Genomic DNA, 13,179 nt, shown 5'->3' on the forward strand with positions numbered 1-13,179 from the left:
AAATTAAAAAAAGGCTCAAAGTGTGCTCCACTGTTCTTTGTAAATTTCTGGTTGGGTAAGGGCTGGGTCCTAGATAGCCTTTGTATATCCAGCCCTTTGCTTAAGGCCTGGTAAGATGAGGGAATCAAAGAATATGTACCCCTTGGCCTCAGTGTTACAAAATTATTAGGGTCCAGAAGTATGATGCATGGCACTTGGAACCTAGTGGGTGGGATGGCCTCAGGATGAGAATACTCTAGCTCAGTTTTTGGGTGGCAAGTAGATGACATCTAGAGCCCCTGAGGGTATGGGTGGTCCCCTGGGTCCCAAAATTCACCCTCTTGGGTTTATTCAATCACTCAACAATACATGTCTGTTATGCTCTAAACACTCTGCCAGGTGCTGGGGCTCAAAGGTGAATGAAGCAATTAGCTGGGAGGCTACACCTGAGCTGAAATTTTAGGAACACTCCAAAAATCTATAAAAGAAAAACAACAGTTTATTCCGTGCTTCCGTCCAGGTGTGTCTGTGTATGAGGGGTGGGGACCGCCTCCTCCCCACACCTCCATCCCTTCGCCTCACCTCAGCTCCCAAGGGAAGATATGAGAGGATTAGATATATAATCCCCAGGTTGGGTCTTGCTTTCAGGAAGGCGTGAGGCCTGAATCCTAACCCGGTCCCCCAACACCTGGCCCCATTGTTTCCCTAATTCCCTGCATCCGGGAATTAGCGATCTGGTTGGCAGTCCGTTCCCTGTCAAGAGGCCCCGAGAGTGATATGGGGAGACCCTGAAACTATCCCCCCTCTACATACCTCAGGAGACCCCACAAAGACGTCGGTCCTTTGGATGAGTAATGGCCCCTAAGGAGGTTCTCAAGCGACATTCTTAGAAAGCGCGACCCCTTTAAAACGAGGAGGCCGATGGGCGCGGGCTAGTGACCAAGTGGGCGTCACAAGTCCTAAACCGAGGTCTTAGCTCCTAGCGGACCCCGCGGTCCCGCCCCGCGCCCTCCCCAGAGCTTGGCTTCCGGGAGCAGCTCCGCTGGGGCAACGCCCCCAAGGCGCGGGCGCCAATTGGCCAGCGCGACCGCGGGGCGGGGCCAAATCTTAAAGAGTCGGAAGCCAAGGGCGACCTAGAGGTGGCCACGGCTGCAAAGAAACGCAGGGAAGTGATGGCACGTGGCCCCATGTGAGTTTCTTTTAAATCTCTAATGCCTATACTCTAGTCTCAGGCCCATGGAGCCCACGCGAGACTATCCACTGTTCGGGGGCGCCTTCTCCGCCACTCTCCCTCCGGGGGCCATTGACGTAAGGTGAGACGGCCCAGGCACCAAAGGAATTTGACCAGGTGGGTTGCGGGAAGAAACCGGGGTCAACAAGGGTCTACCTCGCCTCTCTCCAGCGACCTCCGACCGGTCCCGGACCATCAAGAAGTTTTCTGCCATCGCGTGACAGACCAGAGCCTGATAGTCGAACTTCTGGAGCTGCAGGCCCACGTGCAGGGCGAGGAGGCTGCCCGGTGAGGGAGGCGGGCCCGCGGCTGGCCAATGGGAGGGCCGGAGCCGAAGGAGTGGGCGGGGCCTGTGGCTGGACGGTTAATCAGGGCAATGAGAACTCCAAGGGCAACGTGTTATCACTGGAAGCGAGAGCAGCTTAGGATTTAACAGATACTTGAAAGGGGCAGTAACAAATGCCCCTTCCTGACCCTGCTCCCTCAACCCCAGGTATCACTTTGAAGATGTTGGCGGGGTGCAAGAGGCTAGGGCTGTGCAAGTGGAGACTGTGCAGCCCCTCGTTTTGGAGAACCTGGCCCTGAGGGGCTGCTGTCAAGAAGCCTGGATCCTCTCTGGCCAACAGCAGGTAGCTAAAGAAAATCAGCAGGTGAGGGTCAGAGAAGTGTGAGACGTCCTGGAGGGGTTAAGGGGGTGGCACTGGGGAATCAGGTAAGCATCCGGACTCTGATCCCTTTAGGTAGCCAAGTATGTGACACTGCATCAGGCTTTGCTGCGGCTGCCCCAGTACCAGACTGATCTCCTTCTCACCTTCAATCAGCCCCCGTAAGGATAGAAAGAGCACGTGGATAATGATTGGGTCCCCAGGGGAATTAGGCTTGGAGGGGCAGAGTAGGGAGACTGGCTGGTGGGGCCTCCAAGGAAGTGGGAGTGGGCCACGAGTTTGGGGTCACAGATAACCAGGTCTTCTGGGGAAATGGGAGCTTCAAGGCCTAGATGATGTTCTCTATCTGTTCCCCACCCCCAAGCCCTGAGAATAGGTCATCTCTTGGCCCGGAAAATCTGTCAATTCCTCCCTGGAGCCTGGGCGACTTTGAACAGCTTGTGACCAGTCTGACCCTTCACGATCCCAACATCTTTGGTCCCCAGTAAGGATGCTGAAATGCTGCATAATGCTTCTGAAGACCTGGGGCTTCTGTTCTGCAAGGGGAACAAAGGGTTGGATACATTCCCCAAATTCCTTTCCAGTGCATAAACACAAGACACCTCCTCTCTGCAGAAATAAACTTGCTTTATAACCAATATAATCTCTGTGCCTTTGAAATCTAACAGAACACCTGGGTCCCCCCAATTCCCTTTGGTCTTGGACGGGTGAAGTTAAAGTTATACATGGGATCAGAAGGGACCCAAGGCCGGCAGTGGAGAAAGGGAGGAAACACACTTTGGAGTGACAGGTTCAGCCCTGAGACAGCGGTGTGAAATGTGTAGGAGTACAGGCAGGGAAGGTTTAAAGCAACACCCAAGAAAGGGAGGGAAACTATCCCTTGTAGTGATTCAATCCTGAGAAATCAGATGGGGAGTGGTGTTGGCGGTCCCCCTCGGATGGATGAAAGGTCATCTGGTCAGAAGTCTCCCGGTAATAAAAAATGGAGTCGGAAGAGTCCAAGGAGTGCTGATTTGCTGGAGTGGGGAAGAGCGGCTGTCGTTATTTGGTGTACGTGTAGTAGACCATGCGCAGCTGGTCCCAGAAGAAGAGGGAAAGGATGGTGTGAGGGCCAAGGCGGAAGTAGGAGGCACCTATTCCCTTATACATGCCAAAAATGCCCTCTGTCCGAGCCGTCTGCAGCAGAGCATCCAGTAACCCCCGGTACATGAGGCCCTGAGAGGTGGGAGAGGAAAAGCAGAGAGAAGGAGTTTGTCAGAACCCACCAGGAGCCTCACCTCAGTAGGCTGCATTTTAGGGTTCCTACCTCCACCCACAATCTGCTTTCTCCCATCCCCCAGCTTTCCCTGCCTGCCCACACCCCAGGGCACTCCCTTACCTTGCCCTGAGCATCTGTGGGCTGGTTGTACAGCCTGGTGCTGACCACGTCAAAGGGTGTCATGGCCAGGACCACCGCAATGCCACTCACCATGGCGGCCGCCAGAGCCACCTTCCAGCTCTGGGGTGGAAATATCTAATGGGGGAGGGAGGGAGAACTCTGTCAGCCAATCGTTCAACCCCACAGAAAGGCCAGGCCCTGCACTGGGGATACAGGAGAGAGCCGGTAACTCAGGGAGCTTCCACTCCACCGGTGATAACACTGAAGGAGCAAGAGTGCAAGGCACTGAGGACTCAGGCACACCTGGGTGGAAGGCACAAGAGAACTGTGGGAAGGTTAGAAAGAGACAGTGACCCCCCAAGACTACCTGCTACCCCCTCACATTGAACGTTGGCACTGTCCCACTTCAAACTGAGCCCGCTTCAGCTTGCCCCCCGCTCCCCAGCCCACATTCCCAGGGTGGCCCCACCCCTTCCCCAGGCAGTACCTCCCACTGGGTCATGAGGTCCTTGGTGGAAGAGAAGGTGCACAGCTGGGTGGAGGAACCGACGATAACTCGCGGCAGGCCGCCCAGGGCCCCACGCCACAACCCCACCAGACCATGTTTCTGGCCAATCTTGGTTAGTGCCTGAAACATGCCCTGGTGGGGGCCGGGGGAAAGACCATGGGGGCAGGGTTCAGTCACCCAAGCATCAGGGGCTGCTACCTCCTAACAGTGACAAGGATGGGTCCATCACAGGCACCCCAATGTCTAGACAACCAGTTCTATGTAGGCTTCGAGCATGAATGTGGCCCTCAGTTATCGACCAACCTATCCTTCTCTCCCTCGCCACCCCAGAACAGGACAGGGTGTATGCAAGTGAGGACATTAGCAGGTCAGGAGGATGGGGCAGGAGAAACAGGTGCAGAAGACTAGAGGAACTGGGAACATATGGGAAAGAGGGTTTGGGTGGATTCCAGGGGTGGAGTAGGGCTGAACTGATGGGCGGAGCAGATCTGTGGCTGGGTTGGAGCTGCTGGGTACAGGCAGAAAGCTGGGGGAAGAAGGGAGAGAATGGGCAGGGACTCAAGCCAGGGGTTGGAAAACCCTCACCTGATGATTATACTGGTGCCCCACAGCGATTTCTGTGGCTGCCTGTGCTTGTAGGTGTGTCTTCACCTGGGGAAGACAGAGTATTACAGCCTATGGCTCAGAGGTCAGCCTCCCACCTCAGAAACCCAAATGCCTGACCCCCTCACACTTTCTCTAGGGTGTTCAGCAATCAATATCCTTCTAATCTGATAATTATTGTTGTTCCTACTTAACAAATTGGTCATGAGACTGTGTTCCTTGGCTCCAATCCCAGGGGATGGATCTCCTAGCACTGTGAGGCACCCCACCCCCTCTACATCCTCCCTCCCTTGGGGTAGGGGTGGGGGATGGAAAATGGCAACATTTCCTAAAAATGTTCACATTAGGCGAGACCTGGTGTCCAGCCTCTCATGCCACCTCCTATTCTCAGACTGGTAGACAGAATCTTCAGCTACTACCATGACCAGGCTCCAACATCAGACTCTGGGGCAGGTTGTGAGGGGTCCTCTGCAAAACTTGCTCTCTGGCCTCCAGCTGGCTTTGGAGAGATCACTGTCCCTGAATCTCATAACCTGGGAGGGAAACCAGATTACCTTTCCTTCTACAGACCTCACTGCCTCACAGTGTCTTTACAGAAAGAGAGCTAAGCAGGGCCTTGTTCTTATTTAGTCACTCAGTAGTGTCTGATTCTTTTGCAACCCCATGGACTATAGCCCGCCAGGCTTCTCTGTCCATGGGATTTCCCAGGCAAGAATACTGGAGTGGGTTGCCATTTCCTTCACCGGGGGATCTTTCCAACCCATGGGAAGATCAAACTCACATCTCCTGCATTGGAGGTGAATTCTTTACCACCGAGACCCCAGCCAAGGCCCCAGCTGCGGCGCTGCGAACAGGGTTGAGCGTGCCTTCAGCCGTATGCAGGTAGCCCCCAGCTTCTGCCAGCCCGTAGGTGCCCAGCCGGATGCCGTTCATCAGAAACTGGTATAAGAGGGCAGGGGCCAGGCCCCTCTGCAGGGCTGCCAAGCCGTCCACCTTGCCGATGGTGATGAAGGCATGGAAGACGTTTCGGTAGTGCCGTTGGTAGGTGCCGGGGGCCCGCAGTTCTCCCTGCAGCTGCATCCTGGTCTTCACCACCTCCAGGGGATTGGTGAACAAACAGGCCCCGCAGGCTGCCAGGCCGCTCATCAAGAAGTCCATGGCGGGACAGCAGTAGCAGGAACTGGCCCAGGGGTAAGAAAGTTAAAATTAACTTCAGAATTGAGGTCAGAATATCCTGGGGAGAGCCTCAGTTCCAGCGGTCCAGGCTGCAGGGAGGTAGAAATTTAGAGGTCTGGAATCTATAGAGTGTCAGGGTCAGATGTCAAGAGGTCAAGGGTTAGCTGGAATTTGGGAGTCAGAAGATGGTAGAGAGAAATATGAGTTTAGGAGAGTCTGGCGAGAAGGCTATGACAGGGACTTGTTAATTAAGGGATTTGAGGTCAAGGAGGGACAGAAGTCAAGAGGACAGCAAGTGGGATGCTTACTTAGGATGGCCAGACACGGGGGCCGGGAGTAGGGGAAAGAAAAGCGGAGTTGGGAGACGCGTGCGGGGGAGGAAGGGAAAAGAAAATCAGCAGATGAAGGAAGGAGAGGACCAGGAGAAGACCTGGTAGCGTCCCTGGGACAGCAGCGAGGTCTGAATCGGGGAAGGAAGTCAAGACTCGAGGAGCGCCCCCAGGCATCTGCCGGAGCCCTCAGCAGCTTCACCCCGGGTAGCCTACAGAAGCTTGACCACCGCACTCGGATCACTGGAGAGCAGCGCCCAATGAGGAGCCTTGGAGAGGCGCAGCCGAGAGCCGCAGCCAATCAACGCCGAGCCGGCTCGACGGCCAATGGGAGGTGCTCCAGGCGACCCGGCCCCCGGAATCTGCAGAGAAGCGGTTGGAGTTAACTCTCCACACCCCGGCACCGGTACCTGGGCTGTCGACTCGGAGTGCTGGGAGGGGTCCCCCAGGAGCAGATTTTTTTGTTTTTGTTTTTTTTAATCACTGGTAGGGAGGAGGAGAGGTTGGACCCTGGGTCACTGGACAGGCGCAGAAGCCGAGTGCGGAGACAGCAGTTCATCGGCCTGTTTGGGGCTGCTCCTTTTGCGAACCTAGGGCTCCCCTTCTTCTTCTATTCCGGGTCGTCGCCGGGTGGGGTTGCCAAACTGTATATCCACTCCTCGGATCGACGTCAGGAGAACTCGCCCCTGGACTGAACAGATATCCTTAGACTGAGTAAAATGTTTGCATAATAGGTTCCAGGGCGGGGATGTGGTGCCTGCGGGTGCAGAGGAAGGGGTCCTGAAGGATCGCAGGGAACAGTCACATCCTTATACTCTTTTGATCCTCACAGCAACCCAGAGGAGAAGGACAGGCAGGCTGAGTAGGGTGGGATTTTGATCCCTGAGCCTAGGTTATACAAGGCCAGCAAGTGGTGGAAAAGGTCTTGAGACTCTGGACTCCTGTCCTTGTTCATGAGCCTGGTAATAGTTAATTATGCAAGGACTTCTGAGAAAAGAGGGGCAAGGCTTTGGAGAAAGATAGCAGGAGAACAAGGGATGTCTTCTGGGGTGGGAGAAGGAGTTAGGGGGCACAACTGACCTAGAGAATCTTTTGAGGTCCAGTTTGGGTCTTCCTGCTTACCAGCTGGATGGCCTTAGGCAAGTCACTTAACATCTCAGAGCTTTCTTTGTAAAATGGGAATGATAATTATGTGTTGCGTAAGCCTGAGTGAAAGTGTTTGATTTTCTCTATATGCTCAATTAGTCTCCTTGTGCCCTTGCATATCCTGTTCCCACGGCACCCTTATCCTGCTGCTGCTGCTACTGCTAACCCTTATCCTGGTAACCTCCAAGTCACTCTTCAACTTGAGCTTCATCTCTCCTGATCCTTGAAGCTTTTTAGCCACTTCCATCCTGCTTTGTTGCTCAAGTAAGTGAGAAACCTTAGTTTCTGATTTGATTAGCAATTGTTTACTCTGATTCCTCCACTACAATGGGAGTTCTTGAACACTCCCAGGGCTGGGGAGCTGAGTCTGAGTCTTTTCTCACCAGTTTACTGCTAAATCACAGATTTTGAATCAGGTAGGAGGTGTGGAGCAGATAATGGGGGTTCTCAAGAGAGGGTCTGAAAAGGGTCCCCTGAAAATGTCCAAGGAATGCTCCACAAATGCCTCCCCCTGCTGGCTGGGATTATCACCTGAAAAACTGGATTCGTCTCAGTGAGTGTTGAGTCAAAAGATACAACCAAGCTAAAGTGTGAGAGAAGGAAGACTTGTAAGTAAGGAGAATACCGGCAATATTTCCCAAAGCAGTGTTTCCTGAACAGCAAAATTAGGAAAATTTGAAGCTAACAGTATGTGCATATTCACGAAGAGGTTTGGCTGGGGTTTGCTTATACATGATGGGGCTTGAACAGAAGAGAATCCTGCACAGAATAGGGGCAAAAGTCCAAGCTTTCATTGATTGAAATCACAAATGACAGAAGAAGGTTAACATCATCATTCCTTAGGTTCCCACCTGTCCGCAGGTTTTAGCCAGAAATTACCATTCCCCACCTGTGTGTGGGGGCCTTTGTTCCCCTAGAACAACTCAAAGATCAGATTGTTATGTATATCCCTTGAGGAGGACCTCAGTTCAATTCAGTTCAGTCGATCAGCTCAGTCGTGTCCAACTCTTTGCGGCCCCATGGACTGCAGCACACCAGGCTTCCCTGTCCATCACCAACTCCCAGAGCTTGCTCAAACTCATGTCCATCGAGTCAGTGATGCCATCCAACCATCTCATCCTCTGTTGTCCCCTTTTCCTCCTGCTTTCTATCTTTCCCAGCGTCAGGGTCTTTTCCAATGAGTCAGTTCTTTGCATCAGGTGGCCAAAGTATTGGAGCTTCAGCTTCAGCATCAGTCCTTCCAATGAATATTCAGGACTGATTTCCTTTAGAATTGACTGATTTGACCTCCTTGTGGTCCAAGGGGTCTCAAAAGTCTTTTCTAACACCACAGTTCAAAAGAGGAGGACCCAGGACTCTTGTTTTGTCACTGAACTGTTGCTTCTAAATGCTTTTACTCTGTTCATGCATTCTTTTGTTCCTCAATGATTTTAATTACTGAGATCTGTTCTAGGGTAAACATTGTAGCCAGGCTTGGATCACAAAATGGCTTCTCTTGTCAAGAAAGCCATGTGGGATTCTCTCTCTTCCGGGACCCCTACCCTATTTGCTTGTAGGATGAGAGCTCATCATTGTTTTAGTTTTTGAGTTTATACCAGTGGTTCTCAAAGTACAGTCGTTGGAACAACAGCAGCAGCACCTGGGGACTTCATGTGTGTGTGTGATGTCGTGTCCAACTCTTCGTGACCCCACGGACTATATGTAGCCCACCAGGTTCCTCTCTCCATGGGATTCTCCAGGCAAGAATACTGGAGTGGGTTACCATTTCCTCCTCTAGGGGATCTTTCTGGCCCAGGAATGGAACCCACATGTCCTGTGTTTCCTTCAGGCGGGTTCTTTACCCCTGAGCCACCAGGGAAGCCCCGGGGGACTTCATAGCAATGCAGATTCTCTAGTCCCACACTAGATCTCTGGTGCTGAAGATGGGGCCTGATGAGACGCTTAACAAACCCACTAAGATATTTTGATATGTGCTAAAGTTTTAGAATTACTGGCTGAAGCCTTTCATTTGTAATATCCAGACATCCTACAGATAAACAACTTTTAAAGTATTATTATTTTTAAAACAATCTTAATTTTTAGAACAGTTTTAGATTTATAGAAAAATTATAAAGACACTATGAGACTTCCCACATCCAATTTCCTTCATTCAGTTCAGTTCAGTCGCTCAGTCATGTCCGACTCTTTGTGACCCCATGGACTGCAGCACGTCAGGCTCCCTGTCCATAACCAACTCCCTGAATTTACTCAAACTCATATCCATCGAGTCAGTGGTGCCAACCAACCATCTCATGCTCTGTTGTCCCCTTCTCCTCCTGCCTTCAGTCTTTCCCAGCATCAGGCTCTTTTCAAATGAGTCAGTTCTTCATATCAGGTAGCCAAAGTATTGGAGTTTCAACTTCAGCATCAGTCCTTCCCATGAATATTCAGGACTGATTTCCTTTAGGATGGACTGGTTGGATCTCCTTGCTGTCCAAGGGACTCTCAAGAGTCTTCTCCAACACCCCAGTTCAAAAGCATCAGCTCTTTGGCGCTCAGCTTTCTTCACAGTCCAACTCTCACATCCATACATGACTACTGAAAAAACCATTTCCTTCATTATTAATATCTTACATTAATATTGATGGGAATAGAATAGGGTAGTTACACAGGTAGTTGTAGACATCCCAGTAGGGGACTATAGACAGAGAAGGAAACCTAGAAAACTTTGGGAGACCACTGTAAGTTAATGATCACTCAAGAAAGTTATTGGAACGTTGTTCAATGAAGCAGGCTTACTTAACTATAAAACCATAAACAAAACCACAAGGCCATTAGATGGGAGAAAAATGTCACCACCCTTCTACTAAATGCAGTAATCCTAGTTTGACCTCAGAGGGTCAGACACTTTCCTGCCTAATATGAAGGAGGAGCTAGTGATGCATGTCTGCATCTATGTCTTCTTGAAGAAGTCAGTCTTTTCCCCTCCCCCTTTTTCATTATAGAATTGTAGCCCATTCAATCCCCGGGGGCAGAGTTTCCCAGCTGCCCAGAAGCATCTCCCACCATAAATCTACTTGCCTATCACTTTGCTTCTCCCTGAATTTCCTCTGCACTGAGACACAAAGAACCTGAACCTCAGTGAGTCCAGACATCAGGTGAGTGATTCTAATTAAAAGACTGTGGATTCAAGTCCCAGACTTGGTTTTGGCTGGGTCTGAGTCCCAATCTGAGGTAAATGGTTTCAATATGATATATTGATATTGTTACAACTAATGAACAATTATTAATGCATCATTGACATCCATACTCTTCCAGATTTCTTTCATTTTTCTATGAAGTTTTTTTCTGTTTTAAGATTCCATTCAGGAATTGCATTCACTTGTGCTTTCTTCTCAGGCTCTTCTTGGCTGTCATGGTTTCTCTGACTCTCCTTGTTTTTGATGACCTGGGCAGTTTTGAGAAGTACTGGCTAGGTATTTTGTAGAATGTCCTTCTATTGTTTTTTTTTTTTTTTCTTTTATTATGACTGGAGTGAGGTTGTGGGTTTCGGGGAGGCAGACCACACAGGCAACAGTCATTCATCACATTATGTCAAAGGTGCTACCGCATACATACTGGCTGTCAAAATGACATCACTGTTGATATTGACCTTGATCACCAGGCTGAAGTAGTGTCTGTCAGGTTTCTCTGTAGAAAATTTATTAGAATTTTCCCCTCCTTTCCACAGTGCATTATTTGGAAGGAAATCACTACATACAGCCTACATTTAAGGAATGGAGAGTTAGACTCCACTTTCTTGAGGGAGAAAAATCTATATAAATTATTTGGAATTCCACATGGGAGATTTGTTTGCCCCATTATTTATTTATTCAACTATTTATTTCTATCTATGGAATCATGGATATTTATTTTATACTTTGAGTTATAATCCAATATACTTTATTTTGTTGTTTATAATGTTCTAACTTTGGCCTTTGAGAACTCTTTTACTAGATTTCTATGTTTTCTTTATTTTTTTGGCCACGCTGCCCAGCTTGTGGGATGTTAGTTCCCTGACCAGGGATTGGCCTGAGCCCTCAGCAGTGGGAGTGACAGAATACTAACCACTGGATTGCCAGGGCATTCCTGATTTCTATGTTTTCTTGACATATCCTCATCAAATCTTTTTTAAATCAAACTATTTATTTTGTGAGCTGGATTCGGCTTTGAGATCTTTCCCCCACCAGGGATCAAACCCTGGCCACAGTAGTGGAGGTGCAGAGTCCTAACCACTGGACGGTCAGGGAAGTCCTTATCCGTCCAGTGGTTAAGACTTCACCTTCCAATGCAGAGGGTGCTGCATTGATTCCCGGTTGGAGAACTAAGATCCCAGATGCCTGACAGCCAAAAACATAAAACAGAAACAGTACTGTAACAAATTGAAAAAAGGCTTTAAAAAATTCTTTTACAAATTTTGTTTCTTTACTTTTTGGCAATGTAAGATGCTCCAGGCTCATTTTGTGTATTTTCTGCCCTGGCCCTAGTGTCAGCTATTTGTCCAAGGAGCCCTAGTTTGTGTTATTGAGGAATAGTATTAGAAACTAAAATCTGAGCACTGGCTGTGCTTGATGCCATTACAGTGCCAGTACTTCTAGACTCTCAGCGGGAGTGCATGTATTAACTTGTTCTGTAAGCTTTAAGGCTTTTGACAAATGCATTATATCAATAGTATTCTACAAAATATTCTCATCACCGCCCCCCTCAACCCCCGCCAAAGAAAATGCTCTGTATTTCACCTGTTCAACCATCCCTGGCAACTACTGGTCTGTTTATGGTCTCTGTAGTTCTGCCTTTTCCAGAATATTATATAGTTGGAATCATAAAGGAATGTAGTCTGAAAAGGCTTCTTTGACTTAACAATATGCATTTAAGTTTCATCAATATCTTTTTAAGCCTTGATAACATTTGACTATTGAATAATATTCCATTTTATGAATGTACCACAGTTTGTTTATCCTTTCATGTGTTGAAGGACATCTTGATTGCTTCCAGTTTTTGGTGATGATGAATAAAGTTGCTATAAATGTTTGTGTGCATTTTTTTTTATATATAGACATTTGTTTTCAAATCAGTTGAGTTTATACCTAGGAGTACGATTCCTGAATTGATTGGTAAGACTATGTTTAGCTTTGTAAGAAATTGCCAAACTCTTTTTCTCCCATGTAGGTTATTACAGAGTATTGAGCAGAGTTCCCTGTGCTCTACAGTCGTTCTTGTTGATAACCTATGTTATATACGGTATTGTTAATTTTAGTTGACATTTTGTATATTAGATCCCCAAAACTTATTTATCTTATTGTTTGCAATTTAAACCCTTGTATATATTATATTCTTTAGTGAGGTGTCTATTCAGATCTTTTCCCTGTTTTTAATTGGATTGGTTAGCTTTCTGGTTGTTGAGTTTGAGTTATTTGTGTATTTTGGATAACAGTCATTTATCAGATATGTTTTTCGACTATTTATTCCCAGTCTATGACTTGTCTTTTCATTCTCTTAATAGTATCTTTTATAGAGCAGAAGGTTTTAATTATAATAAAGTCTAACATCAATTTTTTTCTTTCATGGATCATGTTTTAGGTGTTGTAACTAAAAACTTACTGCCAAACCTAAGGTGGCCTAGATTATCTCCTACATTTTCTTTTAGAAATTCTGTAGTTTAGGTCTATGATTTACACTCAGGTCTATGATCTTTTTTGAGTGTCAATGAGGTAAGGTCTGTGTCATTTTCACATATGGCTATCAGTTGTTTCAACAACGTTTGTTGGAAACAGTAGCCTATCTCCACTGAACTGTCTTTGCTTCTGTTGTCAAAAATCAGTTGAGGGCTTCTCTGGTGGCTCAGTGGTAAAAAATTCTGCTAATGCCGGAGACATGAGTTCCATTCCAGATCCAGGAACGTCCCACATGCTGCAGAGCAACTGAGCCCACACAGCACCACTGCTGCACCTGAGCTCTGGAGCCTGGGAACCACGACTGCTGAGCCCACGTGCCGCTGCAACTACTCAAGTCTGCACACCTGAGTTGCACAACACAAAAAGCCACTGCAATGAGAAGTTCACCCGTGGCAACTAGAGAGTAGCCCCTGCTCCCTGCAACTAGAGAAAAGCCCAAGTAGCAATGAAGACTCAGCACAGCCAAAAATA

The 13,179-nt window shown here is 48.4% G+C and overlaps 2 protein-coding genes and 1 long non-coding RNA gene across 7 annotated transcripts in view; 2 read left to right on the forward strand and 1 right to left on the reverse strand.

The window, feature by feature from the left end:
* On the forward strand, window positions 1-2,518 carry RANGRF (RAN guanine nucleotide release factor). 3 transcript variants are annotated; one of them, XM_061390990.1, is made up of 5 exons: window positions 1-1,292; window positions 1,382-1,498; window positions 1,704-1,860; window positions 1,951-2,036; window positions 2,240-2,518. In XM_061390990.1, exons 1-5 carry the CDS (start codon window positions 1,216-1,218, stop codon window positions 2,361-2,363), a joined length of 561 nt encoding a protein of 186 aa, XP_061246974.1. In that variant the 5' UTR covers window positions 1-1,215; the 3' UTR covers window positions 2,364-2,518. The 3 variants fall into 3 exon arrangements, with proteins under 3 accessions (XP_061246974.1, XP_061246976.1, XP_061246975.1); XM_061390991.1 differs by having other exon boundaries at window positions 1,043-1,292; window positions 1,704-1,839; XM_061390992.1 differs by lacking the exon at window positions 1,951-2,036 and having other exon boundaries at window positions 1,025-1,292; window positions 2,240-2,331.
* Window positions 2,484-5,563, reverse strand: SLC25A35 (solute carrier family 25 member 35). The gene is made up of 5 exons (XM_061390993.1): window positions 5,178-5,563; window positions 4,347-4,436; window positions 3,741-3,893; window positions 3,254-3,388; window positions 2,484-3,090 (listed from the first exon to the last, which is right to left on the reverse strand). Exons 1-5 carry the CDS (start codon window positions 5,520-5,522, stop codon window positions 2,917-2,919), a joined length of 897 nt encoding a protein of 298 aa, XP_061246977.1. The 5' UTR covers window positions 5,523-5,563; the 3' UTR covers window positions 2,484-2,916.
* The window catches only part of LOC133232054 (uncharacterized), a 7,676-nt gene continuing 25 nt past the window's right edge, over window positions 5,529-13,179 (forward strand). The window contains exons 1-3 of one of the 3 annotated variants that reach the window (XR_009731290.1): window positions 5,529-7,279; window positions 10,000-10,152; window positions 10,394-13,179. The exon at window positions 10,394-13,179 is cut by the window's right edge and continues 25 nt beyond it. This is a non-coding gene — a long non-coding RNA (uncharacterized LOC133232054). Of the gene's footprint in view, window positions 7,280-9,999 lie in introns of all 3 variants that reach the window. The other 2 variants (XR_009731292.1, XR_009731291.1) reach the window with 2 other exon arrangements.

Source organism: Bos javanicus, chromosome 19, assembly GCF_032452875.1.
Source record: "Bos javanicus breed banteng chromosome 19, ARS-OSU_banteng_1.0, whole genome shotgun sequence".
Lineage (NCBI taxonomy): Eukaryota > Metazoa > Chordata > Mammalia > Artiodactyla > Bovidae > Bos > Bos javanicus.